Here is a 27,833-nt window from a genome sequence, read left to right on the forward strand (position 1 = left end):
TCCTTACCCCTACTTATTACAGCTTGACAAAGGCAACACACGGCTTGACACCTGTTGTCCGCATTTCTGTTGAAATACCTCCACACTGAAGAGCTGATTTTTTTGGTATTTTCACCAGGCATGTCAACGGCCATATTCCTCCCACGGACAACAGGTGTCTCCCCGGGTGCCTGACTTAAACAAACCACCTCACCATCAGAATCCTCCTGGTCAATTTCCTCCCCAGCGCCAGCAACACCCATATCCTCCTTATCCTGGTGTACTTCAACACTGACATCTTCAATCTGACTATCAGGAACTGGACTGCGGGTGCTCCTTCCAGCACTTGCAGGGGGCGTGCAAATGGTGGAAGGCGCATGCTCTTCACGTCCAGTGTTGGGAAGGTCAGGCATCGCAACCGACACAATTGGACTCTCCTTGTGGATTTGGGATTTCGAAGAACGCACAGTTCTTTGCGGTGCTTTTGCCAGCTTGAGTCTTTTCAGTTTTCTAGCGAGAGGCTGAGTGCTTCCATCCTCATGTGAAGCTGAACCACTAGCCATGAACATAGGCCAGGGCCTCAGCCGTTCCTTGCCACTCCGTGTGGTAAATGGCATATTGGCAAGTTTACGCTCCTCCTCCGACAATTTTATTTTAGGTTTTGGAGTCCTTTTTTTACTGATATTTGGTGTTTTGGATTTGACATGCTCTGTACTATGACATTGGGCATCGGCCTTGGCAGACGACGTTGCTGGCATTTCATCGTCTCGGCCATGACTAGTGGCAGCAGCTTCAGCACGAGGTGGAAGTGGATCTTGATCTTTCCCTAATTTTGGAACCTCAACATTTTTGTTCTCCATATTTTAATAGGCACAACTAAAAGGCACCTCAGGTAAACAATGGAGATGGATGGATACTAGTATACTTATGGTTGGACTGCCGAGTGCCGACACAGAGGTAGCTACAGCCGTGGACTACCGTACTGTGTCTGCTGCTAATATAGACTGGATGATAATGAGATGAAATCAATATATATATGTATGTATATATAATATCACTAGTACTGCAGCCGGACAGGTAGATAATATATTTATTAGGTAATGATGACTGATGACGGACCTGCTGGACACTGTCAGCTCAGCAGCACCGCAGACTGCTACAGTAAGCTACTATACTATAGTAGTATGTACAAAGAAGAAAGAAAAAAAAAAACCACGGGTAGGTGGTATACAATTATGGATGGACTGCCGAGTGCCGACACAGAGGTAGCTACAGCCGTGGACTAACGTACTGTGTCTGCTGCTAATATAGACTGGATGATTGATAATGAGATGAAATCAATATATATATGTATGTATATATAATATCACTAGTACTGCAGCCGGACAGGTAGATAATATATTTATTAGGTAATGATGACTGATGACGGACCTGCTGGACACTGTCAGCTCAGCAGCACCGCAGACTGCTACAGTAAGCTACTATACTATAGTAGTATGTACAAAGAAGAAAGAAAAAAAAAACACGGGTAGGTGGTATACAATTATGGATGGACTGCCGAGTGCCGACACAGAGGTAGCTACAGCCGTGGACTAACGTACTGTGTCTGCTGCTAATATAGACTGGATGATTGATAATGAGATGAAATCAATATATATATGTATGTATATATAATATCACTAGTACTGCAGCCGGACAGGTAGATAATATATTTATTAGGTAATGATGACTGATGACGGACCTGCTGGACACTGTCAGCTCAGCAGCACCGCAGACTGCTACAGAGCTACTATACTATAGTAGTATGTACAAAGAAGAAAGAAAAAAAAAAAACCACGGGTAGGTGGTATACAATTATGGATGGACTGCCGAGTGCCGACACAGAGGTAGCTACAGCCGTGGACTAACGTACTGTGTCTGCTGCTAATATAGAGTCTAGACTGGATGATAAATTATTGATAATGAGATGAAATCAATATAATATCACTAGTACTGCAGCCGGACAGGTACTAGATATATTTATTATGTAATGACTGATGACGGACCTGCTGGACACTGTCAGGTCAGCAGCACCGCAGACTGCTACAGTAAGCTACTATAGTAGTATGTATAAAGAAGAATGAAAAAAAAAACCACGGGTAGGTGGTATACAATATTATATATATATATATTATATACAATTTTATATATATATATATATATATATATTAAACTGGTGGTGATTGATTATTAAACTGGTGGTCAGGTCACGTTGCAACTTGCAACTAGTACTCCGAGTCCTAAGCAGACAATCACAAAATATATTATTATACTGGTGGTCAGTGTGGTCACAACAATGGCAGTGTGGCACTGACTCTGGCAGCAAAAGTGTGCACTGTACGTTATATGTACTCCTGAGTCCTGCTCTCAGACTCTAACTGCTCCACACTGTCAGTGTCTCCCCCACAAGTCAGATAATTAATACAATACACAGTCACACTATCTAATCTATATCACTTCAGCAAGTAGTATAGTAGTATAGTAGTACTCCTCCTAATAGTAATAATGCTCCCCAAAATACTGTGTCTCTCTCGTCTGTACTGTGTCTCTCTCTTCTCTAAACGGAGAGGACGCCAGCCACGTCCTCTCCCTATGACTCTCAATGCACGTGTGAAAATGGCGGCGACGCGCGGCTCCTTATATAGAATCCGAGTCTCGCGAGAATCCGACAGCGGGATGATGACGTTCGGGCGCGCTCGGGTTAACCGAGCAAGGCGGGAAGATCCGAGTCACTCGGACCCGTGAAGAAAAAACTGAAGTTCGGGCGGGTTCGGATTCAGAGGAACCGAACCCGCTCATCTCTAATATTAATGTGGAACTTCATATTTCTTTTAATATTACTATGGTTTGGGCTTTCTGGAACTTTATAAACACTCAGGATCCCCCATATTCCAAAGGGACGAAATTATTGTTGGCTTGTGTGGCTGCTGTCGCAAAGAAAACTATATTATCCCAATGGATACACTCGGAGCCGATACCCCTTTCCCTCATGTTACCGCGTTTAACCCACCTCTATCAAATGGATTGGGTTGATTGTTCCCTGGACGCAGAGTCCCATTCCCCGAAATTCTTTTCCGTTTGGTTGCCCTACTTACTCACGCTACCGACTGACACCAGGGAATATGTGCGCAAAGTGGTTCGATTAACAACATGGTATAATACGGAATCTCTCACTCTAGGCTCACCACCCTTTTACAATTGTCTGACTGATATTACATCCTATTACTTGAACTATATGGCTGACTGTATATGACATTTCACATTTTTGCTCAGCTCTTTTATTGGCGATTTCTGTACCATGCAGTGGTTGATGTTTTTCAAGCATTATGACATGCGACTTGTATTTATATTGTATGTTGCTTCTCAATAAACATATATTGAAAAAAAAATAACACATGTCAAGCACCAGACAATATAATGTATTTATATAAGTGTTATAACATCATCTATATATGTATTATTGGAATGGAACAAGTTAAACATATCATGTTTAGTATCAAAATGATCAGGAGAATGTGTGTGTTAATTTGATAGCTATGGGTAGATTGTAGCACATTGCTTATATGCTCATATGATTAAATGTATGAATATGAAGCCACATTCTAAAGTGAACAAAAGAACTTCCTGAAAAACAGCATGTGTGTAGGAAACCAGTGGCTAATCCCTATAATGGCATCTTCAAAACTGGACGTTGCTTGCATATGAACTGACCAATAACACATCATGAATGAGAGATTTCCCTCCCCTGGACCAATAACAGAAGAATCAGTCCCAGACATGTACTTCCCCCAATACACAGTATATAGGTATTTCCCCTCACCCAGGAAGTTCTGTTTTGTTGCTGTTGGTGCAGATTCAAAGATGGAGAGGACTGTGCATTGAGGGACAGGGTGAAGTATGCTGGCTGTAACGGAGCCTTATGTAACTATCTGCTTCTTATGTAACTGTAACTCTGTAACCATATTTATATATATTATAACTGAATGATATACTGTACATATGTTATATTGTATGCATACCCTTTTAATATCAAATATATATATATCTCTGAGCATTGGACCTCAGCCGACAATATGTGCGAGTGCTTGTTTTCTCTTAAGGGATGTAGTGTTTGCGACATACAGTGCACTTTTATCGTATATGGTAATAAGATGCGCCTTGCGTCCGCAGCATAAATTAACGCTGGCATTTGAAATGATTATTTAGAAATAATTAGAAATTGACACCAGGATGAGGTGGTGGAGAAGGGGCCACTGGAGGAGTCTAAGATGGGACAATAAGAGAAGGGCGAGGATGAGGTGGTGTAGGAGCCACAGGAGTCATAGATCTCCCCATAGGAAGAGGGCCAGGGTAACATAGGGTGGCATCATTGCTGCCCCATGGCCCTTGCATCTGGCTAGCAGCAGGGCCAGATTAAGTCTTGGGGGGCACCGATGGAAGGTGGGGGATGTATATTAAATTGTGCATACCTCCTAATATGTCCCATTCCAGGAGGGACACAGTGCTCTCTACGTGGACTTCCCACTTATTATATGATTAGCGTCACCTGTGCTGAACTATGTAATTGATAAGAATGGTATTTCATCACAGGTGATTGCAATCATAAACTAAGAAGGAAGTCCAGGTAGAGATCATGTTGTCTTTCTTGGAATGGATCATGGTGGGAGGTACAGATTGTGTATATTAAATGTAAACCAATGGTGTATATTAGATTTAAGCTTATAGTTGAATAATGCCTGGGTACTGTTTATAGCTCCACCTAATTGAAAGACAATTATTTTATAAAGTTTTCTTGTAGTGGAACAAAGACAACTTAACCTTAAAATACACATAAAAAAATAAAATAATTTATCTTGTCACATGCAAGAATAGCAGCAGCCTTGGTATTACTTACACAATGGGAAAGGACTCAGGAGGACTCTCTGTGTGTGTCTATCTCTAGACCCAAGTGGTTTAGTTGCATAACAGTATACACAGGACTCAGATACCCAGACGGGGAGGAGGAGAAGCTGGGATCCCTGTGTCACTTACAGCTCTCTCCACACTCCTACTGTATCTCTCCTCTGGTCAGGAAGCTCTTTTGGAAGCTCCTGAATCCTGATATTCCTGTGTCTCTGCCTGCACTGCATACTGCCCTGCTCACATTCTGGCTGCTGGTTCTGCTGCTGCTTAAGAGTGAAAGCTAATGATGTCAGTGTGCTCTGGCCGGGGGGGCCCCCTGACAAAGGGGAGCCCGGAGTACAGTATGCCCTGCGTCTCCCCTTAGTCTGGCTATGGCTAGCAGGATGTCTGGAACAGCACCCTGCAGTCAGTATCGATGATGCAGCTTCTCCGGAGGATGTTCCTGGCAGTGCCGTACATCCCTCAGTGTGATGTCATCATATACTCAGGGCACAGGCTGGCACGGGGCACAGTATGTGACAGGTGGTGCCGGTGGTGTATGTCTCTATGGGGGATTGTAACAGGTCTCACCTGCTCATTTTGAAACATTGTAAAATATTTCCCAGTGGCCCCCTGGGTGGAAATGCACGAGGCTGAGACAGACAGACAACAGGGACATTGATAGGGATAAAGTTCAGAGACAGACAGAAAACAGGGACATTGATAGGGATAAAGTTCAGAGACAGACAGAAAACAGGGACATTGATAGGGATAAAGTTCAGAGACAGACAGAAAACAGGGACATTGATAGGGATGAAGTTCAGAGACAGACAGAAAACAGGGACATTGCTAGGGATGATGCTCAGAGAAAGACAGAAAACAGGGACATTGATAGGGATGAAGCTCAGAGACAGACAGAAAACAGGGACATTGATGGGAATGAAGTTCAGAGACAGACAGAAAACAGGGACATTGATAGGGATGAAGTTCAGAGACAGACAGAAAACAGGGACATTGATGGGAATGAAGCTCAGAGACAGACAGAAAACAGGGACATTGATAGGGATGTAGCTTAGAGACCGACAGAAAACAGGGACATTGATGGGAATGAAGCTCAGAGACAGACAGAAAACAGGGACATTGATAGGGATGAAGCTCAGAGACAGACAGAAAACAGGGACATTGATAGGGATGAAGCTCAGAGACAGACAGAAAACAGGGACATAGATGAAGCTCAGAGACAGACAGAAAACAGGGACATTGATAGGGATGAAGCTCAGAGACAGACAGAAAACAGGGACATTGCTAGGGATGATGCTCAGAGAAAGACAGAAAACAGGGACATTGATAGGGATGAAGCTCAGAGACAGACAGAAAACAGGGACATTGATGGGAATGAAGCTCAGAGACAGACAGAAAACAGGGACATTGATGGGAATGAAGCTCAGAGACAGACAGAAAACAGGGACATTGATGGGAATGAAGCTCAGAGACAGACAGAAAACAGGGACATTGATAGGGATGAAGCTCAGAGACAGACAGAAAACAGGGACATTGATAGGGATAAAGCTCAGAGACAGACAGAAAACAGGGACATTGATGAGAATGAAGCTCAGAGACAGACAGAAAACAGGGACATTGATAGGGATGAAGCTCAGAGACAGACAGAAAACAGGGACATTGATAGGGATAAAGCTCAGAGACAGACAGAAAACAGGGACATTGATGGGAATGAAGCTCATAGACAGACAGAAAACAGGGACATTGATGGGAATGAAGCTCATAGACAGACAGAAAACAGGGACATTGATGGGAATGAAGCTCATAGACAGACAGAAAACAGGGACATTGATGGGAATGAAGCTCATAGACAGACAGAAAACAGGGACATTGATGGGAATGAAGCTCATAGACAGGCAGAAAACAGGGACATTGATGGGAATGAAGCTCAGCTCAGAGACCGACAGAAAACAGGGACATTGATGGGAATGAAGCTCAGAGACAGACAGAAAACAGGGACATTGATAGGGATGAAGCTCAGAGACAGACAGAAAACAGGGACATTGATAGGGATGAAGCTCAGAGACAGACAGAAAACAGGGACATGGATGAAGCTCAGAGACAGACAGAAAACAGGGGCATGGATGAAGCTCAGAGACAGGCAGAAAACAGGGACATTGATGGGAATGAAGCTCAGAGACAGACAGAAAACAGGGACATGGATGAAGCTCAGAGACAGACAGAAAACAGGGACATTGATGGGAATGAAGCTCAGAGACAGACAGAAAACAGGGACATTGATGGGAATGAAGCTCAGAGACAGACAGAAAACAGGGACATTGATGAGAATGAAGCTCAGAGACAGACAGAAAACAGGGACATTGATAGGGATGAAGCTCAGAGACAGACAGAAAACAGGGACATTGATAGGGATAAAGCTCAGAGACAGACAGAAAACAGGGACATTGATGGGAATGAAGCTCAGAGACAGACAGAAAACAGGGACATTGATAGGGATGAAGCTCAGAGACAGACAGAAAACAGGGACATTGATAGGGATGAAGCTCAGAGACAGACAGAAAACAGGGACATGGATGAAGCTCAGAGACAGACAGAAAACAGGGGCATGGATGAAGCTCAGAGACAGGCAGAAAACAGGGACATTGATGGGAATGAAGCTCAGAGACTGACAGAAAACAGGGACATGGATGAAGCTCAGAGACAGACAGAAAACAGGGACATTGATGGGAATGAAGCTCAGAGACAGACAGAAAACAGGGACATTGATGGGAATGAAGCTCAGAGACAGACAGAAAACAGGGACATTGATAAGAATGAAGCTCAGAGACAGACAGAAAACAGGGACATTGATAGGGATGAAGCTCAGAGACAGACAGAAAACAGGGACATTGATAGGGATAAAGCTCAGAGACAGACAGAAAACAGGGACATTGATGGGAATGAAGCTCATAGACAGACAGAAAACAGGGACATTGATGGGAATGAAGCTCATAGACAGACAGAAAACAGGGACATTGATGGGAATGAAGCTCATAGACAGACAGAAAACAGGGACATTGATGGGAATGAAGCTCATAGACAGACAGTAAACAGGGACATTGATGGGAATGAAGCTCATAGACCGACAGAAAACAGGGACATTGATCGGGATAAAGCTAAGAGACAGACAGAAAACAGGGACATTGATAGGGATAAAGCTCAGAGACAGACAGAAAACAGGGACATTGATGGGATGAAGCTCAGAGACAGAGAGAAAACAGGGACATTGCTAGGGATGAAGCACAGAGACAGACAGAAAACAGGGACATTGATGGGAATGAAGCTCAGAGACAGACAGAAAACAGGGACATTGATAGGGATGAAGCTCAGAGACAGACAGAAAACAGGGACATGGATGAAGCTCAGAGACAGACAGAAAACAGGGACATGGATGAAGCTCAGAGACAGACAGAAAACAGGGGCATGGATGAAGCTCAGAGACAGACAGAAAACAGGGACATTGATGGGAATGAAGCTCAGAGACAGACAGAAAACAGGGACATTGATAGGGATGAAGCTCAGAGACAGACAGAAAACAGGGACATTGATGGGAATGAAGCTCAGAGACAGACAGAAAACAGGGACATTGATGGGACTGAAGCTCAGAGACAGACAGAAAACAGGGACATTGATGAGAATGAAGCTCAGAGACAGACAGAAAACAGGGACATTGATAGGGATGAAGCTCAGAGACAGAGAGAAAACAGGGAGATTGCTAGGGATGAAGCACAGAGACAGACAGAAAACAGGGACATTGATGGGAATGAAGCTCAGAGACAGACAGAAAACAGGGACATTGATAGGGATGAAGCTCAGAGACAGACAGAAAACAGGGACATGGATGAAGCTCAGAGACAGACAGAAAACAGGGACATGGATGAAGCTCAGAGACAGACAGAAAACAGGGACATTGATACAGATGAGGCTCAGAGACAGACAGAAAACAGGGACATTGATAGGGATGAAGTTCAGAGACAGACAGAAAACAGGGACATTGATAGGGATGAAGTTCAGAGACAGACAGAAAACAGGGACATTGATGGGAATGAAGCTCAGAGACAGACAGAAAACAGGGACATTGATGGGACTGAAGCTCAGAGACAGACAGAAAACAGGGACATTGATGGGAATGAAGCTCATAGACAGACAGAAAACAGGGACATTGATCGGGATAAAGCTCAGAGACAGACAGAAAACAGGGACATTGATAGGGATAAAGCTCAGAGACAGACAGAAAACAGGGACATTGATAGGGATGAAGCTCAGAGACAGACAGAAAACAGGGACATTGATAGGGATGAAGCTCAGAGACAGACAGAAAACAGGGACATTGATAGGGATTAAGCTCAGAGACAGACAGAAAACAGGGACATTGATAGGGATGAAGTTCAGAGACAAACAGAAAACAGGGACATTGATAGGGATAAAGCTCAGAGACAGACAGAAAACAGGGACATTGATAGGGATGAAGCTCAGAGACAGACAGAAAACAGGGACATTGATAGGAATGAAGCTCAGAGACAGACAGAAAACAGGGACATTGATAGGGATGAAGCTCAGAGACAGACAGAAAACAGTGACATTGATACAGATGAGGCTCAGAGACAGACAGAAAACAGGGACATTGATAGGGATGAAGCTCAGAGACAGACAGAAAACAGGGACATTGATAGGGATGAAGTTCAGAGACAGACAGAAAACAGGGACATTGATGGGAATGAAGCTCAGAGACAGACAGAAAACAGGGACATTGATGGGAATGAAGCTCATAGACAGACAGAAAACAGGGACATTGATAGGGATGAAGCTCAGAGACAGACAGAAAACAGGGACATGGATGAAGCTCAGAGACAGACAGAAAACAGGGACATTGATGGGAATGAAGCTCAGAGACAGACAGAAAACAGGGACATTGATGGGAATGAAGCTCAGAGACAGACAGAAAACAGGGACATTGATGGGAATGAAGCTCAGAGACAGACAGAAAACAGGGACATTGATGGGAATGAAGCTCAGAGACAGACAGAAAACAGGGACATTGATGGGAATGAAGCTCAGAGACAGACAGAAAACAGGGACATTGATCGGGATAAAGCTCAGAGACAGACAGAAAACAGGGACATTGATAGGGATGAAGCTCAGAGACAGACAGAAAACAGGGACATTGATAGGGATGAAGCTCAGAGACAGACAGAAAACAGGGACATTGATGGGAATGAAGCTCATAGACAGACAGAAAACAGGGACATTGATGGGAATGAAGCTCATAGACAGACAGAAAACAGGGACATTGATAGGGATTAAGCTCAGAGACAGACAGAAAACAGGGGCATGGATGAAGCTCAGAGACAGGCAGAAAACAGGGACATTGATGGGAATGAAGCTCAGGGACAGACAGAAAACAGGGACATGGATGAAGCTCAGAGACAGACAGAAAACAGGGACATTGATGGGAATGAAGCTCAGAGACAGACAGAAAACAGGGACATTGATGGGAATGAAGCTCAGAGACAGACAGAAAACAGGGACATTGATGAGAATGAAGCTCAGAGACAGACAGAAAACAGGGACATTGATCGGGATAAAGCTAAGAGACAGACAGAAAACAGGGACATTGATAGGGATAAAGCTCAGAGACAGACAGAAAACAGGGACATTGATGGGAATGAAGCTCATAGACTGACAGAAAACAGGGACATTGATGGGAATGAAGCTCATAGACAGACAGAAAACAGGGACATTGATGGGAATTAAACTCATAGACAGACAGAAAACAGGGACATTGATGGGAATGAAGCTCATAGACAGACAGAAAACAGGGACATTGATAGGGATGAAGCTCAGAGACAGACAGAAAACAGGGACATGGATGAAGCTCAGAGACAGACAGAAAACAGGGGCATGGATGAAGCTCAGAGACAGACAGAAAACAGGGACATTGATGGGAATGAAGCTCAGAGACAGACAGAAAACAGGGACATGGATGAAGCTCAGAGACAGACAGAAAACAGGGACATTGATGGGAATGAAGCTCAGAGACAGACAGAAAACAGGGACATTGATCGGGATAAAGCTCAGAGACAGACAGAAAACAGGGACATTGATAGGGATGAAGCTCAGAGACAGACAGAAAACAGGGACATTGATAGGGATGAAGCTCAGAGACAGATAGAAAACAGGGACATTGATAGGGATGAAGCTCAGAGACAGACAGAAAACAGGGACATTGATGGGAATGAAGCTCAGAGACAGACAGAAAACAGGGACATTGATAGGGATGAAGCTCAGAGACAGACAGAAAACAGGGACATGGATGAGGCTCAGAGATAGACAGAAAACAGGGACATTGATACAGATGAGGCTCAGAGACAGACAGAAAACAGGGACATTGATAGGGATGAAGTTCAGAGACAGACAGAAAACAGGGACATTGATAGGGATGAAGTTCAGAGACAGACAGAAAACAGGGACATTGATGGGAATGAAGCTCAAAGACAGACAGAAAACAGGGACATTGATCGGGATAAAGCTCAGAGACAGACAGAAAACAGGGACATTGATAGGGATAAAGCTCAGAGACAGACAGAAAACAGGGACATTGATAGGGATGAAGCTCAGAGACAGACAGAAAACAGGGACATTGATAGGGATGAAGCTCAGAGACAGACAGAAAACAGGACATTGATAGGGATGAAGCTCAGAGACAGACAGAAAACAGGGACATATTGGGATGAAGTTCAGAGACAGACAGAAAACAGGGACATTGATAGGGATAAAGCTCAGAGACAGACAGAAAACAGGGACATTGATAGGGATGAAGCTCAGAGACAGACAGAAAACAGGGACATTGATAGGGATGAAGCTCAGAGACAGACAGAAAACAGGGACATTGATAGGGATGAAGCTCAGAGACAGACAGAAAACAGGGACATTGATACAGATGAGGCTCAGAGACAGACAGAAAACAGGGACATTGATAGGGATAAAGCTCAGAGACAGACAGAAAACAGGGACATTGATGGGAATGAAGCTCAGAGACAGACAGAAAACAGGGACATTGATAGGAATGAAGCTCAGAGACAGACAGAAAACAGGGACATTGATAGGGATGAAGTTCAGAGACAGACAGAAAACAGGGACATTGATGGGAATGAAGCTCAGAGACAGACAGAAAACAGGGACATTGATGGGAATGAAGCTCAGCGACAGACAGAAAACAGGGACATAGATGGGAATGAAGCTCAGAGACAGACAGAAAACAGGGACATTGATGGGAATGAAGCTCATAGACAGACAGAAAACAGGGACATTGATAGGGATGAAGCTCAGAGACAGACAGAAAACAGGGACATGGATGAAGCTCAGAGACAGACAGAAAACAGGGACATTGATGGGAATGAAGCTTTAGAGACAGACAGAAAACAGGGACATTGATGGGAATGAAGCTCAGAGACAGACAGAAAACAGGGACATTGATGGGAATGAAGCTCAGAGACAGACAGAAAACAGGGACATTGATCGGGATAAAGCTCAGAGACAGACAGAAAACAGGGACATTGATAGGGATGAAGCTCAGAGACAGACAGAAAACAGGGACATTGATAGGGATGAAGCTCAGAGACAGACAGAAAACAGGGACATTGTTGGGAATGAAGCTCATAGACAGACAGAAAACAGGGACATTGATGGGAATGAAGCTCATAGACAGACAGAAAACAGGTTCATTGATAGGGATTAAGCTCAGAGACAGACAGAAAACAGGGACATGGATGAGGCTCAGAGACAGACAGAAAACAGGGACATTGATAGGGATGAAGTTCAGAGACAGACAGAAAACAGGGACATTGATAGGGATGAAGCTCAGAGATGGACAGAAAACAGGGACATTGATAGGGATGAAGCTCAGAGACAGACAGAAAACAGGGACATTGCTAGGGATGAGGCTCAGAGACAGCAAGAAAACAGGGACATTGATAGGGATGAAGCTCAGAGACAGAAAACAGGGACATTGATCGGGATAAAGCTCAGAGACAGACAGAAAACAGGGACATTGATAGGGATAAAGTTCAGAGACAGACAGAAAACAGGGACATTGATAGGGATAAAGCTCAGAGACAGACAGAAAACAGGGACATTGATAGGGATGAAGCTCAGAGACAGACAGAAAACAGGGACATTGATAGGGATGAAGCTCAGAGACAGACAGAAAACAGGGACATTGCTAGGAATAAAGCTCAGAGAAGGACAGAAAACAGGGACATTGATAGGAATAAAGCTCAGAGAAGGACAGAAAACAGGGACATTGATAGGAATAAAGCTCAGAGAAGGACAGAAAACAGGAACATTGATAGGGATAAAGCTCAGAGACAGACAGAAAACAGGGACATTGATGAGGATGAAGCTCAGAGACGGACAGAAAACAGGGACATTGATAGGGATGAAGCTCAGAGACAGACAGAAAACAGGGACATTGCTAGGAATAAAGCTCAGAGAAGGACAGAAAATAGGGACATTGATGAGGATGAAGCTCATAGACAGACAGAAAACAGGGACATTGATAGGGATGAAGCTCAGAGACAGACAGAAAACAGGGACATTGATAGGGATGAAGCTCAGAGACAGACAGAAAACAGGGACATTGATAGGGATGAAGTTCAGAGACAGACAGAAAACAGGGACATTGATAGGGATGAAGTTCAGAGACAGACAGAAAACAGGGACATTGATAGGGATAAAGCTCATAGACAGACAGAAAACAGGGACATTGATGGGAATGAAGCTCAGAGACAGACAGAAAACAGGGACATTGATAGGGATGAAGCTCAGAGACAGACAGAAAACAGGGACATTGATAGGGATGAAGTTCAGAGACAGACAGAAAACAGGGACATTGATAGGGATGAGGTTCAGAGACAGACAGAAAACAGGGACATTGATAGGGATGAAGCTCAGAGACAGACAGAAAACAGGGACATTGATAGGGATAAAGCTCAGAGACAGACAGAAAACAGGGACATTGATCGGGATAAAGCTCAGAGACAGACAGAAAACAGGGACATTGATAGGGATAAAGCTCAGAGACAGACAGAAAACAGGGACATTGATAGGGATGATGCTCAGAGACAGACAAAAAACAGGGACATTGATAGGGATGAAGTTCAGAGACAGACAGAAAACAGGGACATTGATAGGGATAAAGCTCAGAGACAGACAGAAAACAGGGACATTGATAGGGATAAAACTCAGAGACAGACAGAAAACAGGGACATTGATGGGAATGAAGCTCATAGACAGACAGAAAACAGGGACATTGATGGGAATGAAGCTCATAGACAGACAGAAAACAGGGACATTGATAGGGATGAAGTTCAGAGACAGACAGAAAACAGGGACATTGATAGGGATAAAGCTCAGAGACAGACAGAAAACAGGGACATTGATATGGATAAAACTCAGAGACAGACAGAAAACAGGGACATTGATGGGAATGAAGCTCAGAGACAGACAGAAAACAGGGACATTGATGGGAATGAAGCTCAGAGACAGACAGAAAACAGGGACATTGATGGGAATGAAGCTCAGAGACAGACAGAAAACAGGGACATTGACGGGAATGAAGCTCATAGACAGACAGAAAACAGGGACATTGATAGGGATAAAGCTCAGAGACAGACAGAAAACAGGGACATTGATAGGGATGAAGCTCAGAGACAGACAGAAAACAGGGACATTGATAGGGATGAAGCTCAGAGACAGACAGAAAACAGGGACATTGATGGGAATGAAGCTCATAGACAGACAGAAAACAGGGACATTGATGGGAATGAAGCTCATAGACAGACAGAAAACAGGGACATTGATAGGGATGAAGCTCAGAGACAGACAGAAAACAGGGACATGGATGAAGCTCAGAGACAGACAGAAAACAGGGACATTGATACAGATGAGGCTCAGAGACAGACAGAAAACAGGGACATTGATAGGGATGAAGTTCAGAGACAGACAGAAAACAGGGACATGGATGAAGCTCAGAGACAGACAGAAAACAGGGACATGGATGAAGCTGGCTCTCTGCCTGCAGGGTAAGCAGAGAATAGAGGCTGCACCATATGAGTGAACCCTCCCCTGACTCCCCCTCCTCATACAGTGTGAGCAGGAGGAGAGAGGCTGGAGCAGGGAATGAGGCACTGGGAGCAGAGACATGGAAGCAGCCGGGTGCTTGGAGCAGGTGAGCAGCCTCTCATCAGTGTCTCACAGCGCACAGGGGGAGGGTGTCCTAGTGTACAGTGTGTGTGTGTGTGTCCTAGTGTACAGTGTGTGTGTGTCCTAGTGTACAGTGTGTTTGTGTGTCCTAGTGTACAGTGTGTGTGTGTGTGTACCTCGCAGTGTAGTGTGTGTGTGTCCTAGTGTACAGTGTGTGTGTGTCCTAGTGTACAGTGTGTGTGTGTGTGTCCTAGTGTACAGTGTGTGTCCTAGTGTACAGTGTGTGTGTCCTAGTGTACAGTGTGTGTGTGTCCTAGTGTACATAGTGTAAGTGTGTGTGTACCTCGCAGTGCAGTGTGTGTGTGTCCTAGTGTACAGTGTGTTTGTGTCTTAGTATACAGTGTGTGTGTGTGTGTGTGTGTGTGTGTGTGTCCTAGTATACAGTGTGTGTGTGTGTGTGTGTGTGTGTGTGTGTGTGTGTGTGTGTGTGTGTTCTAGTGTACAGTGTGTGTGTGTGTGTGTGTGTGTGTGTGTGTGTGTGTGTGTGTGTGTGTCCTAGTATAGTGTGTGTGTGTGTGTGTGTGTGTGTGTGTGTGTGTGTGTGTGTCCTAGTATACAGTGTGTGTGTGTGTGTGTGTGTGTCCTAGTGTACAGTGTGTGTGTGTGTGTGTGTGTGTGTGTGTGTCCTAGTGTACATAGCATGTGTGTGTGTGTCCCTCACAGACCAGTGTACAGTGTGTGTGTCCTAGGGTACAGTGTGTGTTTGTCCTAATGTACATTGCGTAAGTGTGTGTCCCTCACAGACCAGTGTACAGTGTATGTGTGTGTGTGTGTCCTAGTGTACAGTGTGTGTGTGTCCTAGGGTACAGTGTGTGTTTGTCCTAGTGTACATAGCGTAAGTGTGTGTGTCCCTCACAGACCAGTGTACAGTGTGTGTGTGTGTGTGTGTGTGTGTGTCCTAATGTACAGTGTCTGTGTGTCCTAGTGTACATTGTGTAAGTGTGTGTCCCTCACAGACCAGTGTACAGTGTATGTGTGTGTGTGTCCTAGTGTACAGTGTGTGTGTGTGTGTGTGTGTGTGTGTGTGTGTGTGTGTGTCCTAGTGTACAGTGTGTGTGTGTGTGTGTGTGTGTGTGTGTGTGTGTGTGTGTGTGTGTCCTAGTATACAGTGTGTGTGTCCTAGTGTACAGTGTGTGTGTGTGTGTCCTAGTGTACAGTGTGTGTGTCCTAGTATACAGTGTGTGTTTGTCCTAGTGTACATTGCGTAAGTGTGTGTCCCTCACAGACCAGTGTACAGTGTATGTGTGTGTGTCCTACTGTACATAGCGTGTGTCCCTCACAGTGCAGTGCACTGGGTGTGTTTGTCCTAGTGTACATGGCGTAAGTGTGTGGGAGAGTTACTGTAGGAGACCCCACTCACAGCACAGGGTGTGTGTGTGTGTTTCCCTCCCTCAGAGACCAGTGTACATGGTGTGTGTGTGTGTGTGCGTACGTACGTGTCCCAGTGTACATGGTGTGTGTGTCCCTCACAGTGTAGTGTACATGGTGTGTGTGTACCTCACAGTGTAGTGTACAGTGTGTGTGTGTTTCCCTCAGAGACCAGTGTGTGTGTGTGTGTGTGTGTGTGTGTGTGTGTGTGTGTGTGTGTGTGTGTGTGTGTGTGTGTGTGTGTACGTACGTGTCCCAGTGTACATGGTGTGTGTGTGTCCCTCACAGTGTACTATACAGTGTGTGTGTGAGTGATCCCTTCACAGTCCAGTACATGGTGTGTGCGTGTGTTACTGCAGGAGACCCCACTCGCAGCTCAGCCACATGGTTTAAGTGTGTGTGTCCCAGTATACATGAGTACTGTGTCTATATACTACTAAGGCACCATTGTTATCAGTGTGAGCTGGTGCTATATGTAAGTTACAGTGTGTGTCTATATACTGCTACGGCACCATTGTTATCCGTGTGAGCTGGTTCTTTATGTAAGTTACAGTGTATGTCTATATACTGCTATGGCACCATCGTTATCAGTGTGATGCTATATGTAAGTTACAGTAGGTGTTTATATACTGCTACGGCACCATTGTTATCAGAGTGAGCTGGTGCTATATGTAAGTTACAGTATGTTTCTATATACTACTACGGCACCATTGTTATCAGTGTGAGCTGGTGCTATATGTAAGTTACTGTATGTGTCTATATACTGCTATGGCTCCATTGTTATCAGAGTGAGCTGGTTCTATATGTAAGTTACAGTGTGTGTCTATATACTGCTACGGCACCATTGTTATCAGTGTGATGCTGTATGTAAGTTACAGTATGTGTCTATATACTGCTACAGCACCATTGTTATCAGTGTGAGCTGGTGCTATATGTAAGTTACAGTATGTGTCTATATACTGCTACAGCACCATTGTTATCAGTGTGAGCTGGTTCTATATGTAAGTTACAGTATGTGTCTATATACTGCTACAGCACCATTGTTATCAGTTTGATGCTATATGTATGTTACAGTGGGTGTCTATATACTGCTATGGCACCATTGTTATCAGTGTGAGCTGGTGCAATATGTAAGTTACTGTGTGTGTCTATATACTGCTACGGCACCATTGTTATCAGTGTGAGCTGGTGTTATATGTAAGTTACAGTATGTGTCTATATACTGCTACGGCACCATTGTTATCAGTGTGAACTGGTACTATATGTAAGTTACAGTATGTGACTATATACTGCTTCAGCACCATTGTTATCAGTGTGAGCTGGTGTTATATGTAAGTTACAGTGTGTGTCTATATACTGCTACGGCACCATTGTTATCAGTGTGAACTGGTACTATATGTAAGTTACAGTATGTGTCTATATACTGCTACAGCACCATTGTTATCAGTGTGAGCTGGTGCTATATGTAAGTTACAGTATGTGTCTATATACTGCTACAGCACCATTGTTATCAGTGTGAGCTGGTGCTATATGTAAGTTACAGTATGTGTCTATATACTGCTACGGCACCATTGTTATCAGTGTGATGCTATATGTAAGTTACAGTGTGTGTTTATATACTGCTACAGCACCATTGTTATCAGTGTGAGCTGATGCTATATTTTAATTACAATATGTGTGTATATACTGCTACAGCACCATTGTTATCAGTGTGACGCTATATGTAAGTTACAGTGTGTGTCTATATACTGCTACAGCACCATTGTTATCAGTGTGATGCTAAATGTAAGTTACAGTATGTGTCTATATACTGCCACGGCACCATTGTTATCAGAGTGAGCTGATGCTATATGTAAGTTACAGTATGTGTCTATATACTGCTACAGCACCATTGTTATCAGTGTGAGCTGGTGCTATATGTAAGTTACAGTATGTGTCTATATACTGCTACAGCACCATTGTTATCAGTGTGAGCTGGTGCTATATGTAAGTTACAGTATGTGTCTATATACTGCTACAGCACCATTGTTATCAGTGTGATGCTATATGTAAGTTACAGTATGTGTCTATATACTGCTACAGCACCATTGTTATCAGTGTGATGCTAAATGTAAGTTACAGTATGTGTCTATATACTGCCACGGCACCATTGTTATCAGAGTGAGCTGATGCTATATGTAAGTTACAGTATGTTTCTATATACTGCTACAGCACCATTGTTATCAGTGTGATGCTATATGTAAGTTACAGTGGGTGTCTATATACTGTTATGGCACCATTGTTATCAGTGTGATGCTATATGTAAGTTACAGTGTTTGTCTATATACTGCAACGGCACCATTGTTATCAGAGTGAGCTGGTGCTATATGTAAGTTACAGTATGTGCCTATATACAGCTATTGCAACTTTGTTAGTGTGAGCTGGTGCTATATGTAAGTTGCAGTATGTGTCTATATACTGCTAAGGCACCATCGTTATAAGTGTGAGCTGGTGCTATATGTAAGTTACAGTGTGTGTCTATATACTGCTACGGCACCATTGTTATCAGTGTGACGCTATATGTAAGTTACAGTGTGTGTCTATATACTGCTACAGCACCATTGTTATCAGAGTGAGCTGATGCTATATGTAAGTTACAGTATGTGTCTATATACTGCTACAGCACCATTGTTATCAGAGTGAGCTGGTGCTATATGTAAGTTACAGTGTGTGTCTATATACTGCTACGGCACCATTGTTATCAGTGTGATGCTATATGTAAGTTACAGTATGTGTCTATATACTGCTACGGCACCATTGTTATCAGTGTGAGCTGGTACTATATGTAAGTTACAGTGTGTGTCTATATACTGCTATGGCACTATTGTTATCAGAGTGAGCTGGTGCTATATGTAAGTTACAGTATGTGTCTATATACTGCTACGGCACCATTGTTATCAGTGTGAGCTGTTGCTATATGTAAGTTACAGTATGTGTCTATATACTGCTACGGCACCATTGTTATCAGTGTGAGCTGTTGCTATATGTAAGTTACAGTATGTGTCTATATACTGCTACGGCACCATTGTTATCAGTGTGAGCTGGTGCTATATGAAAGTTACAGTATGTGTCTATATACTGCTACGGCACCATTGTTATCAGTGTGATGCTATATGTAAGTTACAGTATGTGTCTATATACTGCTATGGCACCATTGTTATCAGTGTGAGCTGATGCTATATGTAAGTTACAGTGTGTGTCTATATACTGCTATGGCACCATTGTTATCAGTGTGAGCTGGTACTATATGTAAGTTACAGTGTGTGTCTATATACTGCTAGAGCACCATTGTTATCAGTGTGATGCTATATATATTACAGTGTGTGTCTATATACTCTTATGGCACCATTGTTATCAGTGTGATGCTATATGTCAGTTACAGTGTTTGTCTATATACTCTTATGGCACCATTGTTATCAGTGTGATGCTATATGTAAGTTACAGTATGTGTCTATATACTGCTACAGCACCATTGTTATCAGTGTGAGCTGGTACTATATGTAAGTTACAGTGTGTGTATATATACTGCTAGAGCACCATTGTTATCAGTGTGATGCTATATATATTACAGTGTGTGTCTATATACTCTTATGGCACCATTGTTATCAGTGTGATGCTATATGTAAGTTACAGTGTTTGTCTATATACTGCTACAACAACATTGTTATCAGTGTGAGCTGGTGCTATATGTAAATTACTGTATGTGTCTATACACTGCTACAGCACCATTGTTATCAGTGTCAGCTGGTGCTATATGTAAGTTACAGTATGTGTCTATATATACTGCTACAGCACCATTGTTATCAGTGTGATGCTAAATGTAAGTTACAGTATGTGTCTATATACTGCCATGGCACCATTGTTATCAGAGTGAGCTGATGCTATATGTAAGTTACAGTATGTGTCTATATACTGCTACAGCACCATTGTTATCAGTTTGATGCTATATGTATGTTACAGTGGGTGTCTATATACTGCTATGGCACCATTGTTATCAGTGTGAGCTGGTGCTATATGTAAGTTACTGTGTGTGTCTATATACTGCTTTGGCACTATTGTTATCAGTGTGATCCTGTATGTAAGTTACAGTGTGTGTCTATATTCTGCTACGGCACCATCGTTAAAAGTGTGAGCTGGTGCTATATGTAAGTTACAGTATGTGTCTACATACTGCTACGGCACCATTGTTATCAGTGTGAGCTGGTGCTATATGTAAGTTACAGTGTGTGTCTATATACTGCTACAGCACCATGGTTATCAGTGTGAGCTGGTGCTATATGTACGTTACAGTGTGTGTTTATATACTGCTACAGCACCATGGTTATCAGTGTCAGCTGGTGCTATATGTAAGTTACAGTATGTGTCTTTATACTGCCACGGCACCATTGTTATCAGAGTGAGCTGATGCTATATGTAAGTTACAGTATGTGTCTATATACTGCTACAGCACCATTGTTATCAGTGTGATGCTATATGTAAGTTACAGTGGGTGTCTATATACTGTTATGGCACCATTGTTATCAGTGTGATGCTATATGTAAGTTACAGTGTTTGTCTATATACTGCAACGGCACCATTGTTATCAGAGTGAGCTGGTGCTATATGTAAGTTACAGGATGTGCCTATATACAGCTATTGCACCTTTGTTAGTGTGAGCTGGTGCTATATGTAAGTTGCAGTATGTGTCTATATACTGCTAAGGCACCATCGTTAAAAGTGTGAGCTGGTGCTATATGTAAGTTACAGTATGTGTCTATATACTGCTACGGCACCATTGTTATCAGTGTGATGCTATATGTAAGTTACAGTATGTGTCTATATACTGCTACGGCACCATTGTTATCAGTGTGAGCTGGTACTATATGTAAGTTACAGTGTGTGTCTATATACTGCTACGGCACCATTGTTATCAGAGTGAGCTGGTGCTATATGTAAGTTACAGTATGTGTCTATATACTGCTACGGCACCATTGTTATCGGTGTGAGCTGTTGCTATATGTAAGTTACAGTATGTGTCTATATACTGCTACGGCACCATTGTTATCAGTGTGAGCTGGTGCTATATGAAAGTTACAGTATGTGTCTATATACTGCTACGGCACCATTGTTATCAGTGTGATGCTATATGTAAGTTACAGTATGTGTCTATATACTGCTATGGCACCATTGTTATCAGTGTGAGCTGATGCTTTATGTAAGTTACAGTATGTGTCTATGTACTGCTACGGCACCATTGTTATCAGAGTGAGTTGATGCTATATGTAAGTTACAGTATGTGTCTATATACTGCTACAGCACCATTGTTATCAGTGTGAGCTGGTACTATATGTAAGTTACAGTGTGTGTCTATATACTGCTAGAGCACCATTGTTATCAGTGTGATGCTATATATATTACAGTGTGTGTCTATATACTCTTATGGCACCATTGTTATCAGTGTGATGCTATATGTAAGTTACAGTATGTGTCTATATACTGCTACAACAACATTGTTATCAGTGTGAGCTGGTGCTATATGTAAATTACTGTATGTGTCTATACACTGCTACAGCACCATTGTTATCAGTGTCAGCTGGTGCTATATGTAAGTTACAGTATGTGTCTATATATAGTGCTACAGCACCATTGTTATCAGAGTGAGCTGGTGCTATATGTAAGTTACAGTATGTGTCTATATACTGCTATGGCACCATTGTTATCAGTGTGAGCTGGTGCTACATGTAAGTTACAGTATGTGTCTATATACTGCTACGGCACCAATGTTATCAGTGTGATGCTATATGTAAGTGACAGTATGTGTCTATACACTACTATGGCACCATTGTTATCAGTGTGAGCTGGTGCTATATGTAAGTTACAGTGTGTGTCTATATACTGCTACAGCACCATTGTTATCAGTGTGATGCTATATGTAAGTTACAGTGTGTGTCTATATACTGCTACGACACCATTGTTATCAGTGTGAGCTGATGCTATATGTATGTTACAGTATGTGTCTATATACTGCTACAGCACCATTGTTATCAGTGTGAGCTGATACTATATGTAAATTACAGTATGTGTCTATATACTGCTACGGCACCATTGTTATCAGTGTGATGCTATATGTAAGTTACAGTATGTGTCTATATACTGCTATGGCACCATTGTTATCAGTGTGAGCTGATGCTATATGTAAGTTACAGTATTTGTCTATGTACTGCTACGGCACCATTGTTATCAGAGTGAGTTGATGCTATATGTAAGTTACAGTGTGTGTCTATATACTGCTATGGCACCATTGTTATCAGTATGAGCTGGTACTATATGTAAGTTACAGTGTGTGTCTATATACTGCTAGAGCACCATTGTTATCAGTGTGATGCTATATATATTACAGTGTGTGTCTATATACTCTTATGGCACCATTGTTATCAGTGTGATGCTATATATATTACAGTGTGTGTCTATATACTGCTATGGCACCATTGTTATCAGTGTGAGCTGGTGCTATATGTAAGTTACTGTGTGTGTCTATATACTGCTTTGGCACTATTGTTATCAGTGTGATCCTGTATGTAAGTTACAGTGTGTGTCTATATTCTGCTACGGCACCATCGTTAAAAGTGTGAGCTGGTGCTATATGTAAGTTACAGTATGTGTCTACATACTGCTACGGCACCATTGTCATCAGTGTGAGCTGGTGCTATATGTAAGTTACAGTGTGTGTCTATATACTGCTACAGCACCATGGTTATCAGTGTGAGCTGGTGCTATATGTACGTTACAGTGTGTGTCTATATACTGCTACAGCACCATGGTTATCAGTGTCAGCTGGTGCTATATGTAAGTTACAGTATGTGTCTTTATACTGCCACGGCACCATTGTTATCAGAGTGAGCTGATGCTATATGTAAGTTACAGTATGTGTCTATATACTGCTACAGCACCATTGTTATCAGTGTGATGCTATATGTAAGTTACAGTGGGTGTCTATATACTGCAACGGCACCATTGTTATCAGAGTGAGCTGGTGCTATATGTAAGTTACAGGATGTGCCTATATACAGCTATTGCACCTTTGTTAGTGTGAGCTGGTGCTATATGTAAGTTGCAGTATGTGTCTATATACTGCTAAGGCACCATCGTTAAAAGTGTGAGCTGATGCTATATGTAAGTTACAGTGTGTGTCTATATACTGCTACGGCACCATTGTTATCAGTGTGAGCTGGTGCTATATGTAAGTTACAGTATGTGTCTATATACTGCTACGGCACCATTGTTATCAGTGTGATGCTATATGTAAGTTACAGTATGTGTCTATATACTGCTACGGCACCATTGTTATCAGTGTGAGCTGGTACTATATGTAAGTTACAGTGTGTGTCTATATACTGCTACGGCACCATGGTTATCAGTGTGAGCTGGTGCTATATGTACGTTACAGTGTGTGTCTATATACTGCTACAGCACCATGGTTACCAGTGTCAGCTGGTGCTATATGTAAGTTACAGTATGTGTCTATATACTGCTACAGCACCATTGTTATCACTGTGATGCTATATGTAAGTTACAGTGGGTGTCTATATACTGTTATGGCACCATTGTTATCAATGTGATGCTATATATAAGTTACAGTGTTTGTCTATATACTGCAACGGCACCATTGTTATCAGAGTGAGCTGGTGCTATATGTAAGTTACAGGATGTGCCTATATACAGCTATTGCACCTTTGTTAGTGTGAGCTGGTGCTATATGTAAGTTGCAGTATGTGTCTATATACTGCTAAGGCACCATCGTTAAAAGTGTGAGCTGGTGCTATATGTAAGTTACAGTATGTGTCTATATACTGCTACGGCACCATTGTTATCAGTGTGATGCTATATGTAAGTTACAGTATGTGTCTATATACTGCTACGGCACCATTGTTATCAGTGTGAGCTGGTACTATATGTAAGTTACAGTGTGTGTCTATATACTGCTACGGCACCATTGTTATCAGAGTGAGCTGGTGCTATATGTAAGTTACAGTATGTGTCTATATACTGCTACGGCACCATTGTTATCGGTGTGAGCTGTTGCTATATGTAAGTTACAGTATGTGTCTATATACTGCTACGGCACCATTGTTATCAGTGTGAGCTGGTGCTATATGAAAGTTACAGTATGTGTCTATATACTGCTACGGCACCATTGTTATCAGTGTGATGCTATATGTAAGTTACAGTATGTGTCTATATACTGCTATGGCACCATTGTTATCAGTGTGAGCTGATGCTTTATGTAAGTTACAGTATGTGTCTATGTACTGCTACGGCACCATTGTTATCAGAGTGAGTTGATGCTATATGTAAGTTACAGTATGTGTCTATATACTGCTACAGCACCATTGTTATCAGTGTGAGCTGGTACTATATGTAAGTTACAGTGTGTGTCTATATACTGCTAGAGCACCATTGTTATCAGTGTGATGCTATATATATTACAGTGTGTGTCTATATACTCTTATGGCACCATTGTTATCAGTGTGATGCTTTATGTAAGTTACAGTATGTGTCTATATACTGCTACAACAACATTGTTATCAGTGTGAGCTGGTGCTATATGTAAATTACTGTATGTGTCTATACACTGCTACAGCACCATTGTTATCAGTGTCAGCTGGTGCTATATGTAAGTTACAGTATGTGTCTATATATAGTGCTACAGCACCATTGTTATCAGAGTGAGCTGGTGCTATATGTAAGTTACAGTATGTGTCTATATACTGCTATGGCACCATTGTTATCAGTGTGAGCTGGTGCTACATGTAAGTTACAGTATGTGTCTATATACTGCTACGGCACCAATGTTATCAGTGTGATGCTATATGTAAGTGACAGTATGTGTCTATACACTACTATGGCACCATTGTTATCAGTGTGAGCTGGTGCTATATGTAAGTTACAGTGTGTGTCTATATACTGCTACAGCACCATTGTTATCAGTGTGATGCTATATGTAAGTTACAGTGTGTGTCTATATACTGCTACGACACCATTGTTATCAGTGTGAGCTGATGCTATATGTATGTTACAGTATGTGTCTATATACTGCTACAGCACCATTGTTATCAGTGTGAGCTGATACTATATGTAAATTACAGTATGTGTCTATATACTGCTACGGCACCATTGTTATCAGTGTGATGCTATATGTAAGTTACAGTATGTGTCTATATACTGCTATGGCACCATTGTTATCAGTGTGAGCTGATGCTATATGTAAGTTACAGTATTTGTCTATGTACTGCTACGGCACCATTGTTATCAGAGTGAGTTGATGCTATATGTAAGTTACAGTGTGTGTCTATATACTGCTATGGCACCATTGTTATCAGTGTGAGCTGGTACTATATGTAAGTTACAGTGTGTGTCTATATACTGCTAGAGCACCATTGTTATCAGTGTGATGCTATATATATTACAGTGTGTGTCTATATACTCTTATGGCACCATTGTTATCAGTGTGATGCTATATGTCAGTTACAGTGTTTGTCTATATACTCTTATGGCACCATTGTTATCAGTGTGATGCTATATGTAAGTTACAGTATGTGTCTATATACTGCTACAGCACCATTGTTATCAGTGTGAGCTGGTACTATATGTAAGTTACAGTGTGTGTCTATATACTGCTAGAGCACCATTGTTATCAGTGTGATGCTATATATATTACAGTGTGTGTCTATATACTCTTATGGCACCATTGTTATCAGTGTGATGCTATATGTAAGTTACAGTGTTTGTCTATATACTGCTACAACAACATTGTTATCAGTGTGAGCTGGTGCTATATGTAAATTACTGTATGTGTCTATACACTGCTACAGCACCATTGTTATCAGTGTCAGCTGGTGCTATATGTAAGTTACAGTATGTGTCTATATATACTGCTACAGCACCATTGTTATCAGTGTGATGCTAAATGTAAGTTACAGTATGTGTCTATATACTGCCACGGCACCATTGTTATCAGAGTGAGCTGATGCTATATGTAAGTTACAGTATGTGTCTATATACTGCTACAGCACCATTGTTATCAGTTTGATGCTATATGTATGTTACAGTGGGTGTCTATATACTGCTATGGCACCATTGTTATCAGTGTGAGCTGGTGCTATATGTAAGTTACTGTGTGTGTCTATATACTGCTTTGGCACTATTGTTATCAGTGTGATCCTGTATGTAAGTTACAGTGTGTGTCTATATTCTGCTACGGCACCATCGTTAAAAGTGTGAGCTGGTGCTATATGTAAGTTACAGTATGTGTCTACATACTGCTACGGCACCATTGTTATCAGTGTGAGCTGGTGCTATATGTAAGTTACAGTGTGTGTCTATATACTGCTACAGCACCATGGTTATCAGTGTGAGCTGGTGCTATATGTACGTTACAGTGTGTGTCTATATACTACTACAGCACCATGGTTATCAGTGTCAGCTGGTGCTATATGTAAGTTACAGTATGTGTCTTTATACTGCCACGGCACCATTGTTATCAGAGTGAGCTGATGCTATATGTAAGTTACAGTATGTGTCTATATACTGCTACAGCACCATTGTTATCAGTGTGATGCTATATGTAAGTTACAGTGGGTGTCTATATACTGTTATGGCACCATTGTTATCAGTGTGATGCTATATGCAAGTTACAGTGTTTGTCTATATACTGCAACGGCACCATTGTTATCAGAGTGAGCTGGTGCTATATGTAAGTTACAGGATGTGCCTATATACAGCTATTGCACCTTTGTTAGTGTGAGCTGGTGCTATATGTAAGTTGCAGTATGTGTCTATATACTGCTAAGGCACCATCGTTAAAAGTGTGAGCTGATGCTATATGTAAGTTACAGTGTGTGTCTATATACTGCTACGGCACCATTGTTATCAGTGTGAGCTGGTGCTATATGTAAGTTACAGTATGTGTCTATATACTGCTACGGCACCATTGTTATCAGTGTGATGCTATATGTAAGTTACAGTATGTGTCTATATACTGCTACGGCACCATTGTTATCAGTGTGAGCTGGTACTATATGTAAGTTACAGTGTGTGTCTATATACTGCTACGGCACCATTGTTATCAGAGTGAGCTGGTGCTATATGTAAGTTACAGTATGTGTCTATATACTGCTACGGCACCATTGTTATCGGTGTGAGCTGTTGCTATATGTAAGTTACAG

At 42.2% G+C, this 27,833-nt stretch overlaps 1 protein-coding gene across 1 annotated transcript in view; it reads left to right on the forward strand.

Moving 5' to 3' along the window:
- The first annotated feature begins 15,099 nt into the window (after window positions 1-15,099).
- LOC134928697 (myeloid zinc finger 1-like) overlaps window positions 15,100-27,833 on the forward strand; it is a 217,779-nt gene continuing 205,045 nt past the window's right edge. The window contains exon 1 of the mRNA XM_063924714.1: window positions 15,100-15,187. Coding sequence (XP_063780784.1) covers window positions 15,161-15,187 — 27 coding nt within the window. The 5' untranslated portion in view covers window positions 15,100-15,160. The remainder of the gene's footprint in view (window positions 15,188-27,833) is intronic.

Source organism: Pseudophryne corroboree, chromosome 5 (assembly GCF_028390025.1).
Source record: "Pseudophryne corroboree isolate aPseCor3 chromosome 5, aPseCor3.hap2, whole genome shotgun sequence".
NCBI lineage: Eukaryota > Metazoa > Chordata > Amphibia > Anura > Myobatrachidae > Pseudophryne > Pseudophryne corroboree.